We start from the raw sequence: 14,676 nt of genomic DNA, 5'->3' as shown, positions 1-14,676 counted from the left end.
TGTACCCCATCTGTCACTGCTCTCGGTGGAGAGTTGGGTATTTATTTAGGTCTCTAAGGCAGCTGATCACGGATGGAGGGGGGCAGGTCAGAACCATCTTGGGAAGCTCCTAAGAAAACTATCTCCCTCATGGTTCTAATTCTGTATGAGAATCACCTTCTCCCTCTAACCTCTTCTGAGGAAACAGAGCCGCAGAGAGTTGAGTCAACTTGTTGTAGGTGAGGCAACTAACGTGAAGCCAGGATTCTACTTTAGACATCTGGTATCAGAGCCCATGCTCACATTACTAATCCCGTAGTGCTGTACAGTTTCCTTAGGACACAGTTGGAAGGCCATGAATATTGCATTTCAGAGGACAGAAAGGGTATACATAATGGGTCCTAGTCATTAGCTTATCCAGCCCAACATTTATCAAATGCCTACCTCCCAGGCACGAACTAGGCAGGTGTAAGACACTTTCTTCTATCCAAGCGTTCCAGAGTGAAGCATCTAGAAGAGAAGACTCACAGAACAACGTGAAGAGGCACACACCACGCTGCTGTCTTACCTCCGTGGAACACAGTGAGCAGATGATGGGAGTTAGCGAGTACGCTCTGGGTTTGTGAAAGGAAAAGTCATCGCAGCAAAGGCTCATCAGAGAAGTGTTTGAGCTGGATCTTAAGCAATGAGGATTTAAAACAGGCAAACGCAGGAGTAAGCAACCAAAGCATGTGCACAAAGATGTAAGGTATATGCCAGGGAGGAGGTTCATTTGGAATGAATGGTGAGAATGTTGTATGAAATAGAACCAAAATGTTTTAACTGTTCAAATTCTTAAAAAAAAAAAAAAAATCAAATCTTGAGTTTGAGACATTTCTCTCCAATGAGGAATTATTCTTACCAACCAGAGTGGGACTATTCAGGCTGGAAAAAATGACTTGAAGGTCAGAGGGTACAGAAGTTCTAACGTGGGAGACCATGCAAAATTCCTCCTTTGCTCTTTAACATTTCTCCACGTCACACCATTTCTATTCCTTTCCAACGTTAAAGTCTGCAATTGCATTTGCTTGCAGACTATTTTTATAAAACTACACTAAATAGTTCATAAGAAAACTTGCCATCATCATGGCAGCCCGATAAGAGACTATCTCCCATGCTCAGGTAATATAGCGCAAGGCTCAGCAAAATTAAGACCTGTCCAAGATTACCGAAACTCTCCATCTTGAGGTCAGGCTAACCTGGATCCATAGGATTCAATAGATCCCACCCTCTCCAGGACCCTGTCAAGGCACACGTGCTTTTAGTTTCTCCCTTTTAATCTGTGCTGACCCCTCAGTCTACTTTTGTTTTTTCTCGACAGTGAGGATTCTTTTATTTCCTGCCAACTTTTCCAAAGCACTCTTTACTGCTGCTTCACCACTCACTCAATCCTTACTAATCAGAGCTATGCTCCCACACCTGTCCAGGGAATGCTAAGTCTTACATATGTTACACCCAACAAGAATCCCCTTTTTCTTCTGTCCACAAAATGACACTAATGGAATTGGTGTAAGAGCCATGCAAGCAGATGACACAGACCTCACAATGGAAGAGACTGGAGGGGTGACCGGCAGTAAGGGAGAAATTATTCCTTTCCTCCCTCGCTGAAACATTTAAGTGGCAAGCTGATGCCATACCTGACGTGTGTTCTGTCCCGGACTCTTCAATCTGTGATGTACAAACTGGAAAATACCTTGGACGTGTTTTCCCTGCACAGCACCTGCTGTGCCGCCCAATCACTAGGGCTCAGCCCCAAATGCTAATCTCAGCTATTTCGTGTAGTTAATGGCAATCTGAGTCTTCTCTTCCATTCTCATTGTGCAAATAATGACCTCAGCTCTCAGCTGTGTATCTTTGGCTTCCCAGTCACCACTCTTCACACCTCCAGTCTAACCAGCTTGCTCCCACTACCAGTGTCCCTCCTAAAACCAAGGTCTGGTCACATTACTCTTTCTCACAAACTGTTAACTTCCTACTGCCTTTAAAATGAAGACAATTCCTCCAAATGTTTCAATTCTGAGCCCCAGCTTTTCAGACTTCTCTCATTATATTCTCTCCACACCCACTCTCATGTCAGGCCATTCCACATTCCTTGCCCATGCACACACTTTTAAGCCTCCTTGCTTTTCCCTTACCCGGGAATACCATTCCTTATACCAAGGCTCAAAAAATGCCTCTTCTGCAAAACCCTCACTTCCTGACCAATCCCTCCATGTCCCTTCAGCATGGTTCTTGCCCCTCTACACAACAGTATTTCAATCAGGTTGACCAGACCGTCGTCCCATTTGTTATCTTTCCTTACCCCCAGCTTCAACATAGGATCGTAGACATATATGCATTCGCGAACTGATTATATGTTAGAAGTCTAAAATTAGAAAAGCATATTTGACGTGTTTCAGTTAAAATGAAGTCCAAAGACGTATCAGTGTGTAAGCTGTAAAAGCTAAAAAAATTTTAAACCACAAAACTAGTACAAATCAATGTTCATTTACATGAAGTCAATCAACCTTCTAAGGTACAATACTAAAATAGACATAGTATCTAGACTAATAAGGGCGAACTACCCCCTTTCATTTGGTGTCACCAGGGTATTACAACTGGGCGGAAATTATATGGACTCAAAACTTTGATGTCTGCTTTTGCCACCCAGTCTCTCACTGGAGATCTAACGACCATGACAAAGCAGAGCGCATGCACCAGGCCAGCGACCCCATAGGCCGATGGAGCTGCAGTGATCAGGTAAAGACCGACCCCGTCTTGTCCTTTTCTCAGAGCAGGGAAGTCTGAGTGCAGGTGAATGGGGAAAGCATGGAGAAGATGGTTTTCTGGAGTAAGAGTTGAGCAAAAGAGGGAGTGACCTCATACAGAGGCTGGACGTATACAGTGGGCGACCCTGATACCCACGTAGCAGCCTGCCCAGTTCGGCAAAGAGAAGAGAAGCATGGCAAAGTTGAAAACACACTTAAAACCGAAATCCCCAGTTTGTTTTGAAATAGATCCTTTTAAAATTAAACTTGTTTTTGCCAAGTGGCCACGATGGCTGCTCTCTTACATGGCTACTGAGAACTAGGTTAAGGGCACTGAAGAAAATTCCTTTTAGATACAGTTCTCCAGAGATTTCAAATACAAGAAAAGCAAGACTAGATAAACCAGAAAAGCAGAATGGTACTTTAGGCTCTTCACAATCTGTATAAATCCAAATCTAAGAAAGCTGCCCTAGTCCTACTACCCCTTTAATACCAATCCACAGGAAATCTTAAAATTGCCCATAAAAACTTTTTTAGCACAAATTTACATTTCATTTTCAATGAAAAAACTCTTAATTTCATATTTTTCATACCACTTTTTTCTTTTTTATTTAAAATATTATAACCAATTAACATACTAGGTAACAATGTTTACATTCCAGTGGTGCATGTTTAATGACTAGGGCATGAATGATTAAAAACCACAATAATTATCTCAGCATTCCCTACAAAGTGCCCCATTTTGTTTTGTCTAGAGGAGAGGAGAGGGAATGGAACACAGGGAAGGAACAGGTATGAAGAAGGAATGGCATCATATAGGGAGAAAAGCAAATGTCAATTATCATATGTAGGTTTTCAGGTTTTAAACCTGTTGAACAGGATAAACTGTAATGAGAAAATAGATGTCACAGTCCAAGTAGACAGCTAGTTCAGTTTAACTTCATCATTCAGCTAAAAGATTAAGAGCTTCTCAAAAATATACCAAATATCGGGCCTACAAAAGTAATTTATTTCTTCGTAAAATTTACTAAGATTTATTCCTTTTGTAAAATGTAAAGAATGGACTGATATCACGAGCAGGTTTCTACTTATAAAAACAGACAGTAATAATGTCCAACAAACACATCTAACACAATTTTCCAAGATACACAGTGAAAGATTTTACGCATGAGTCTCTCTTACTGATGCAAGGTATATATTTTACATACTTACTGGTATTGTGTCAACATTGGCTATAAAGTATTTAACACACATTTATAATTCACACTCAGTAAAGAGCTTACAGTAAGGGCAATAGCTTACTTGGGAAAGCATAGAAAATTAGTGTGAGGTAGTTCAATAAAAACCTAGTTTAATTTGTAAATTATTGTGAGAATAGAACATTGTGCAAAACTAATCCACAGATAAGATTTCTCAAAAGTCTCAGTAACGAAGAGAATCTAAACTAGAAATGGCCAGAAATTGTTACTCTTACTAGACTCTCCTTAAGAGCACTTAACTAAGAGCAGTTAGTTTGAAATTAATTCGGATTTTTGTTTTCCTTGCGAGTTTTCTAATCGTACCCCAAACTATACATTTCTGCTTCAATGCCCTTTACCTCTTCATCTTTCTTGCTATTAAGGAAAAAGTAGTTTCCTCTGATTCAGGAAAAACCTAAGAGAGATCATAGAAACACAATGTACGCTAACACGTAAAGGATATGGAGGCAACATTTAAGAGGGCTGCTAATGACAGAACAGTGGTGTTTGGTTTTTCTACTGGTAAGAGAAGTTTCCTGGGGTCATGGGGCTTCATGCATTCACTCTACAGCTAATGTGTGACTAATGAACAACACTCACAAACAAACTACAACAGTATTTTTGAAAATAGACTATGTCTTTACCTCAAAGTGTGGTGCAGGCTTGTGCCTAGGCAACACTGAGTAGTTAAGTCTTCATATGTGTAGCACATACTGGCCGACAGTGTAAACCAAGTCTTATCTGTAACCCTGAAACAGCTTCACGTGCCCTCTTCTGATTTCACTATCAGACACTTACGTCCTCTTCACCTTCATCTTTTTAGACAAAACAGCAGGGTTAACAAGGAACAGAATAGTGAAAAGTACAGGCAAGTCTGCTGCTTTGCATACCACCAAGCTTCTCTGTACCGTGAAGGGGGTTGTGTGGTGGCCTCCTCATTTAAAGGCTGGCATTTCTCTTAGTACGTGTGGGGTGAAGCACTGTGCCTTTACCGACCTGGAAGGGTGCATACCAGGAACACCAGCAGCTGAGGGTGTGTGACAAAATGAGAACTGTTCGGCAAGCAGCGTCAAAGAGTTGAGATGCTCTATTCACGTCTATTGTAACGAAGCAATCCCAACAACACAATCATTTTACAAATGGTCAGTATACATCAGAGAGTAACAGAGTAGTAAATCAGGAAGAACTATGAGAAAAGAATTAGTGTCTCTTTCCTGTAAAGGTGAATAATAAAATAATATAAATGTGAACAATAAATCTTAGTCAAAATAATTTTTTGACGGTAAGATGATGGATATATTAAATATATATGAAGTCAAAAAACCAAAGCCCTAAGAGAAGCAAGGTGGCTTTATGGAAGTACTGCTGGACAGAAATCTTACTTGTAATTTCTCTTAAAACACACACAAATGTTTAAGATGTCTTAAACGTTCAAAAAAGCTGTAAAACAAAAACAATCAGTACTTCTTTAACTTCACAGATTTAAGGGATGAGGGAAAGTTGTATTTAGATATTGCATTTTAAAAACATAGGGCACACAACATTTAACAAGCAAACTTTGTTTTCAGGATATAGTTTGCCAAGTATTTTAGTCTACATTAATGAATAAGAATTCCTTTTCTCTGAATCAACTGAAACATGCTGGCTGGCAAGGGGGAGCTGGCATTTACAACAGATGATACAGGAAGAACACCTGGTTTTCCTTGCTTAATCAAAATCTGTATCAACAGAGATGGCTTATTAGCAATCAAACATAAAATATGGGGAACTTCTGAAAGCATGTCAGTTGTTAAAGTGCAATAGTGAAATAATCTATCCTAGGGAAAATAAAGCTAATTAACTGCCAAACTAATATAAACTAAGAACACACTCATGCTCAAATTTCTGCTAACATCGTAAATCCAATCCTGTTTCTGCCACTCTAGAGGTGTTACAGTCTCAAAACTCTAATTTGCTTAACAAAATTAATGCACCATGTTGTAGGAGTAGAAAAGGGACTGATAAAAAGGCTGACAACCTCCAGAGGCTAGATATCATGACATAAAACCATCAAAAACAAACTTGCTATTTCAAAGCATATTAAAAAGGCTAACGTATTTTAATCCTGAATATTGCACATTAACAATAACCTAAAATAAGTAACTCAAAAGGAATCTGGCACTAAATACACGAATCACAGGCCAAGCGAACTTTCAGACACTGCATGTTGAGATGCACCAGTTCTTGCTCTTACTGGTCAGTAATTCCCATGGGCTTCCTGCCTAGAACCTTGTCACTGATTTACGTATGCATTTCCCAGTTCATGATATAAAATCCGTCTTGTTCCAAAAATAACAAAAGGTGCCTGGGGCCGTACAGACGATGTATTTCAGAGAAAATGAGACTTCAATGACATTTACTTACGAAAAATTCAGTTGTGGAGAAATAATTCCGCAGATAGAAAATGTAAACAGTTAACATACACTTGTCAGGAGCAGCACCATTCTTACCCTACTCAACATCCACATTGCATGTTTTATTGAAAATCAGGTATAAAAAAAACAAAGATTCAGACTGAATAACCACCACTTATGCCTGCTCTGCTCAATGTGAAGAAACAGTCCTTAGAAAATGATATCCTATATATGGCTGTGTGCTACTATTTTCAGATGAACGGTATATTGCTCATTTGATACATCACCTACAGAAATTGAAGTAGGCTTCGGAACCTCCTGACAGCTAGTATAAATAGGATTATGCTACAGGTAGAATCAAATGGCCAGAAACGCCTTGAGAACTGGTGCTCAACTGACTGATATCATGCTAGGAAACCAGAAAGGTCCCAGGTCCAAGGGCCTGAGGCTGCAGGAAAGGGAAAGACCAGACTCTAGACCACAGCTGGGACCTACAGCCTGAGTAGATTAACTCAGTGTATACAAAAACAGGCTCATAGCTAGTAGAAGTGAACCATCTGTTTATTTGCATTGAAATGTATTATTCATGAAGTATCCTCTTGACTTTATGTGATCATAATCTTTGAGCATGCCACAAATTTGCAGAAAATACCATATTCTTTTTACTTGGCTTCTGTTGTGTGGGGTAGGGTGGGGGGGGGGGGGGAAATAGGAGGGTGGTGGTAGACGCCCAGCATCTTCAAAGACATGCTCTGAGTTATTCTGTCATTTAGATGATGGGGCTTTTGCCAAAAACAATGTAGGATGTAGGATTACCTACCAATTGTTGAAATTAAATTAAGATTGGCAAGTAGCAAATATTGGAGGTTTTTTAACACGTTCATCATTTACAGTAGTTATTCCTGAATACAACTGGCTACAGGTTATTTTCCCTCACTCCTCTGGGGTTATTTCATTGATAAGCACATAACCCTGAAGGATAGCATCATGAACAAAACATTTGAAATAAAATTCTAATAAAAAAAACCTATAAAAATCTTAAATAATTCATGATATAGGCAAGTCACCACATAATAGTTGCTTTGATAAACAAAATCTTACAAATTCAGTAAAAAAAAAAAATCAGCAGCATAAGATAAAGCAAATATGCAAAAATTTTAAACCATGATAAAATAATTAGGTTTACATTATACAGTTAATTACAGCAAAAATACAATAGTTTTGTTGCTGTTTTAAAACACAACTTAAGTTTTAAATTACATCACTTGAAATTAAAAAAAATAAACTACTTTACTACAAAATGAATTCTACATTTTTGAAAAATCACTCAAAAATAAGACCACTGAATTGTTTTCAAAGTAGTTCTATCAATGACTAAACGACTCCCCATCCCCCCACCCCCCTGCCAAGGCCCAAGTAGTCATCTACAACAGCCCAGAGGTCCAGCTGATGCTTCCAGACTGCTATCTGTATCTGAGGCCAAAGTCGGATCTGTTGACATTGAAGACACATCATTGACAGACGATGATGACGATGGATGCTGAGAGCCATTGATCACTGCTGCACCTGTGCTATGAGAAACAAAACAGCAAATCAGTTGCAGACAGAGTTGCACACTGAGCTACCTGTACTGTACTGGCTACCTCTAGTAATCAATCATTTTTTTTCTCTTGGCTTTAAAAGGTTTAAAAGTTGTGTGTGTGATAATACATGCAATACTGTCGGTACTGCATTTTTTTGGACAGAGGATCCAAAGGGATATGTAACTCAAAAAGTTAAAAACCACTGCCCTAATAAAAATGGCTTATGTTATCTTCTCACTGTAAACTCCAAGCAGTATTCTGGCACATCTTGTTTTAAAGAAAAAGCCAAGACAAAGACTAAAATCATTCTAAATGGAAGGGTCCTTAGTTCAACTGTCCCAGTTTAGGTTATAGGACTTGCCAGGGTCACTCAAGAACCCTATTTGGGTAAACTCAAGTTCTTGTTATTTTTACTCTAATAAATACTTCATAAACGCTAGCATGGATTTATTAAACAGATAAAGTAGGGGAAGACTGTTTCCTTTACTGAAAGTATAGGTAACAAGCATTTCTTGGATTTTAAAAAGAACAGGAATACATAACCAATAGTGAAATCCTTTCAAGGGGGCTGGGTTAGGAAAGGGGAAGGAATGTCACTTGCGGGGTGGAAAATATGTTAACGGTGATTCACATTCTTAGGTAAGTACTTCTGAACTATGGGATTACTAAATAAGGGCCATTCCAAACTTGAGCCTATTAAATAATGCAAGTTATACAAAAGTTCTTAAGAACTCATTTATGGAATAAAAGCAGTGGTTTCCAAATTGAGCAGTAAGAATATCTAGGGCTGAGTTTTCAGGCACTCAAAGGATGCTAAAACAAAGCAGGTTGAAAACCACTACTCCAGAACCCAGCATCTCAGTGCTTGAAATCATCCTACCATTCTAATGATGAACCATAAAACACTTTAGAATACAAAAGGTCCTCTGAGAGCTTGTCTTCAAATCTAACAAGGAAATAGCCAGGGGAGTGGGGATAGGCAATCTTTAGGGTGTTGGGCTGGACTGGTCCATTAGGTTTCTAGCCAGAGTGAACCGAAGACATTATATTTTAAATTCAATCCATAGGACACTACAGAATGCACCTGTTCTGACTGAAGAGTACACAATACCACAGCTAGCTTCAAAGACTTGTACCAAAATATTCAAATCATAAAAGGGTTCCACCAAATATACATTTTATGCCTCTATTTTGTAACCCAAACTTCATTTTATCCAAACTGCTTAATTTGATAAAAATTAACTTTTATTTTCTAATTAAAAAAAATTTTTTAAAGTAATCTCTACACCCAACGTGGAGCTTAAATTTACAACCCTGAGATCAAGAATTGTTATGTTCTACCAACTGAGCCAGCCAGGTGCCCCCAAAATTAACTTTTAAATGCATTAAATAGTTAACTTTCTTTTAAGTGTTTTTTTTTTTTAATTTTTTAATGTTTGTTTTATTTTTGAGAGACAGAGAGCACAAGCAGCGGAGGGGCAGAGAGACAGGGAGACACAGAATCTGAAGCAGACTCCAGGTTCTGAGCTGTTAGCACAGAGCCCGATGCAGGGCTCGAACTCACAAACCGTGAGATCATGACCTGATCCAAAGTCCGGCACCTACAACTGAGCCACATCCAGGCAACCCTAAATAGTTAACTTCTAAATCTGAAAATCAAATACCTAAGAAAAGTACTTGTTTTTTTTCCCTGAACTTTAAAGCAATCTAGTAAATTCTCAATATCTGAATTGGCAATAATAGGGAAAATCCTTCATTTTAGGTAGCTGAGTCATTTCCCCCTAAGGTGAGTCTCTACACGTACCTCAAAGGCATGCAAACTTAGCCAAACCAAAATAAAGATAGGAAAAGTGGGAAAAATAATATATTTAATTTCCAAAATTCAAGGTGAAATGATATTGTGATTATCTGATAGTTTAATCTGTCAAAGACTTTCTTCTCTTTTTCCATATAATCAAGAACTGAATATTTTTATAATGGGTTGGGTTATTAACACTCTTCTCCCTAAGCTATACCTGAGACTCCAGAAAATGTCTAGAAACCTGCAGTCCTGTCCTTACCACTGACTTATTTTATAACCATAGTCAAGTGCTGTTTAAGATCCAGTTTCTTTAAATAAGTTAAAAACAGATAAAACTGCTCTATCTCATGAAATTAAGTTTACTCAAGTATCTGACACTTCCGATGTGCCACTCACTAGGAGAGCATTCTGAAATATAAGTCTCCCACATAATGGATTTTTCAAATCCCACTCAAAGCTCCATCATGAACTAAATTTAGTTATAACTACTACTGTACATCAATACAAAGCTAATTAACTCAGCTATTAAAGCATTTATAATATAGCTTTTGTTACAACTAAATTGTAGGTAAAAGCTGTCAAAATCATTTTATGTATTTAAAAAAAAATTTTTTTTTACATTTATTTATTTTTGAGAGACAGAGAGAGACAGCGTGAGCAGGGGAGGGGCAGAGAGGGAGAGACAGAATCAGAAGCAGGCTCCAGGCTCCGAGCTGTCAGCACAGAGCCCGATGTGGGGCTTGAATCCACGAACCGTGAGATCAGGACCTGAGCTGAAGTCAGAAGCTCAACCGACTGAGCCACCCAGGTGCCCCCATTTTCTATTTTCAACAGGATCTATATTATAATTTGTAAGACTGTATTCCTGATCAAGGATTTAAAAAATAAAAAATTTCAAAAACTCACAAATATAACCAAAAGTGCCTCAGAAAGCCACAGAAACTAAACAAATATGTTTATAGTATAACAAAATGGGCATTTGAAACTATAGTTAAAAATCTTACTCATATAATATTTTTATTTTTATTTTTTTTAGAACGTAGAAGAGTTTTAAAGGGATGGTTAAAATGACATAGTCTTACTCAAATTCAAGACCTATCTCTTAAAACACTACTCAGCCTTCAAGGTTCAGTTCAAATTTCATCTCTTTCATAAAGCTGTTCTAACTTCTGTAGCCAAAAGTCTCTGCTGCCAGCTAAAGGCCACATGGGATGCTAGAAAAACCATGCCATTTGAAGTTACTGATGAACATGGCTGTAAGTATTAGCTTTTCTACATAATACATTTGTAATTTTATGTTCATTTAATTCTTCTGAACTTTAGTTTCCTCATCTGTAAAATGTGCATAATATTCCCTTCAGTGAGGTCTCAGGGGCTGAATGAAATAAAGTACATAAACCACCAGTGCCTGTCATGTAGTTTGTACTGAATATATACATGTTACCTGTCATTTAACTTTTTCTCTCAATGCTTTATGCTTTTATAAGTGCTAACATTAAATATAGCTTGTGATAGAAGAAAATGTTTAACTCTTGCGAACCAGTTTTCTTTTTAGATGGAACACTTCCTAATGGCAGTTTTAATGTTACTGCCTTGGTTCAACAAATCAATACCAAAATGAGAAAGATGGTAACTTAATGAGAAAGACGTACTAAATCTTTCAATGAAGGCTTAGTTTATTTATCCAAAGTAAAGACTATTAAAATCCTGGTAAGTATATTGAATTATGAAAAATTTCTTCTTTAAAGAGAACAATGCCAATACAAAATGGTTTTAAATTTCCGTTTTTCAACAGAATGTCAGTATTATAGAAAAAGATGTGTATTTTATGGAGTCAGTTACCGATATATTAGCATGATATATTGGGACAACAGTGTACCTACCAGTGGTTTCAAATTAAAGCACCCAAACTACACTCCCTATACTTAAACTTTGAATAGTAACAGTGATAAATACGGGAAACAATACGTGATCCATGCAACTGAAGATTACAACACAAGAAGTAACCCTAACCTTATAACCTTATAACCTTAACCAAGCTTATATAGTAACCAACCTAAAGGAGAGGGCTGCCCCCGTATAACTCCATTCTTGGTTCTCTCCTCCAAGTCCATAACTTCTTTGTATATCAACTCTGAAAAAGAGGTGAACAAAAACAAACTTTTCAAAGTCTGAGAGCCAACCTCACAGATTATCTGTTTTAAGTTGAACATTTTTACACACATTAAAGACTTCTAATAGTGTCCTTTCAATGGTAAAGTGTCCCTAAGTGTCAGTCTAAGATTCAAAGGTGTTTGTAACAATACCCTGATCCTGAACAATGAACTATACTGAAAGAACAAAATCTCTGGTATAACTAATGTTCCTAAAGTTGGATTAAGGATAGAGCTGGGGTTAGAAGCCTTATCTTTTTTACTCCACCAGAACTCTGTACTATACCATATCATTCTACACATGCTCAGTTCTGTCTCAGTGAGAGCTTAAATCACATTTGTTTCATTCATGTCTTATTTCCTGGTTGTGACACAGTAACCTAGTACATTGTAGGTGCTTATCCAGATATCTGTTTTTGTTTTTGTTTTTTTTTCTAAATTTTTTTTCAACGTTTTTTTATTTATTTTTGGGACAGAAAGAGACAGAGCATGAACGGGGGAGGGGCAGAGAGAGAAGGAGACACAGAATCGGAAACAGGCTCCAGGCTCCGAGCCATCAGCCCAGAGCCTGATGCGGGGCTCGAACTCACGGACTGCGAGATCGTGACCTAGCTGAAGTCGGACGCTTAACCGACTGGGCCACCCAGGCGCCCCCAGATATCTGTTAAAAGACTTAAGTACAGAAGTGGATGGAAGCCTCTTTAATTGGGATGGAATATACATTTTTTTAATATGAAATTGTCAAATTGATTTCCATACAACACCCAGTGCTCATCCCAAAAGGTGCCCTCCTCAATACTCATCACCCACCCTCCCCTCCCTCCCACCCCCCATCTACCCTCAGTTTGTTCTCAGTTTTTAAGAGTCTCTTATGCTTTGGCTCTCTCCCCCTCTCTAACCTCTTTTTTTTTTTCCTTCCCCTCCCCCACGGACTTCTGTTAAAAAAAAAAAAAGCAGGTAGCTACACTTCAACTCCTTATGATTTGAAGCATAACATGCTATCACAGTCAAGATTTTTCCATGGGAACCTCATTTTTTAACTGGACTTCTGGACAGTGGATGGACTGTGTGAGCACTGTTCCAACTGAAGAGAGATGCCAAATGCTGCCTTGAGGTCCTATGTGCCTCCTGCCCTGCGTTCTTCTAAGTGATCTTGAGGTCAAGTGTGATGCACCATAAGGGTAAGAATATCTACTTCAGAAGAGCCTTCTAGTCAATGCTACAATCACCATTATGCATCACCATATTTGAGTCAGGAATCCTTTGAGAACTGCATAAGCACAACAAACCCTCTTCTGAGGAAAATGTACAAGTAGAGAATGTTGCCCAGAATTTCAAGGAGTCTGAATTCCTTAAACTGATAAGGAATCTCTGATTATAAGGTAAATTGAGTGGGTATGTTGAAATGAACAAGAGCTAGAGACACCTAACTTTCCTTGCTATATTAATCTTTTTGGGCTTCGAAGGAGAAAAATAGGATAGAGGGAAGAATGAAAGATGCTTTTCTTTAAAGAAAAAACAAGGGGAGAAGAACCAAAGCTACTTAGGAGTACTAAGTAGGCGACGCAACATGTAAGTTAATGGCTCTGCCAACAGATTTTTCTTTCTGCTGTAATGCTAAACCTCTTAAGCAGATCTTTAAAAAGGCAGTTTGCGGGGCACCCAGGTGGCTCAGTTGGTTAAGCATTCAACTTGGCTTTGGTTCATGTCATGATCTCGTATGGGATCACGGGATCTCCCAATTGGGACATCGGACCCATGCTGGGCTCTGCACTGGGCATGGAGCCTGCTTGGGATTCTCTCTCTCTGACTCTCTCTCTTTCTCTGCCCCTCCCCTGTCCAAACACTCACCCTCTTTAAAAAAAAGAAAAAAGAAGAAAGAAAAAAAGGCATTTTGTGGGTAATTACTGAGCTACACTTAGACTAGGAGAAAAAGATACAGAATAAATTCCAGATACATCTTTACACACAAACAAAAATACAGTTGACTCTTGAACAACATGGGTTTGAAATGCATGGGTCCAGTTATACGTGGACTTTTTTCAACAAATATATGCACAGTACTGTAAATTTTCTCTTATGATTTTAATAACATTTTTTTCTCTAGCATACTTTATTGTAAGAATAGAGTATATAATACATATAGCATTAAAATCTGTGCTAACCAACCATGTTAGTGGTAAAGCTTCCAGAAAACAGCAGGTTATTAGCAGCTGTTTTAGGGGAGTCAAAAATTTTATGTGAATTTTCAAGTGCATGTGAGTCAGCACCCTAACCCCTGCATTGCTGGAAGGGTCAACTATACTGTGTTACACTGATTTTAAGATGCACTTTTATCAGTTTATTATCTTGGAAATGGGGCTGCATCTTACAATCAATGGTGCCGTGCCCCTGGCAGTGTTTTCTTAGTAGTATACAGTGGTGTGTTTTACAACTGGTGGCCTATTAAGGTTATAAGAAATACATAAATGCCTATTCTAAATGTAATGGTATATAAAAATATCAGGCAAGATATTTTAGTACACACTTTGATCCACAATTACATCCTTGTACATTACTTATTACATATACAGATATACTAGGTTCTACTCAATTCTATCACTCTGGTGGGCTCTAGAGGGTCTGTGTGTTTCCCTAAAGTCAACTCAGAGAAGACCAATCTCTGGTTATTCCTAAAAAGAAAGAATCAAATTCATTCTTCCCGAACAGGTTTATAGACAGATCACTTGTTTAAGTTTGTATC

At 38.2% G+C, this 14,676-nt stretch overlaps 1 protein-coding gene across 6 annotated transcripts in view; it reads right to left on the bottom strand.

The window, feature by feature from the left end:
* Positions 1-6,936: 6,936 nt before the first annotated feature.
* Positions 6,937-14,676, bottom strand: part of MAPK8 (mitogen-activated protein kinase 8) — a 101,584-nt gene continuing 93,844 nt past the window's right edge. For 5 of the 6 annotated variants that reach the window (XM_025918398.2, XM_025918399.2, XM_086680240.1 and 2 more), the window contains 2 exons: positions 11,837-11,914; positions 6,937-7,962 (listed from right to left, as the gene is read on the bottom strand). In XM_025918398.2, coding sequence (XP_025774183.1) covers positions 7,817-7,962; positions 11,837-11,914 — 224 coding nt within the window. In that variant the 3' untranslated portion in view covers positions 6,937-7,816. Of the gene's footprint in view, positions 7,968-11,836; positions 11,915-14,676 lie in introns of all 6 variants that reach the window. The other variant, XM_086680242.1, reaches the window with a different exon arrangement.

Source organism: Puma concolor, chromosome D2 (genome assembly GCF_028749965.1).
Source record: "Puma concolor isolate L17-30 chromosome D2, mPumCon1.1.hap2, whole genome shotgun sequence".
Taxonomy (NCBI): domain Eukaryota; kingdom Metazoa; phylum Chordata; class Mammalia; order Carnivora; family Felidae; genus Puma; species Puma concolor.
Note: the sequence above shows the minus strand (reverse complement) of the source record. Positions and strands in the feature narration are given on the sequence as shown.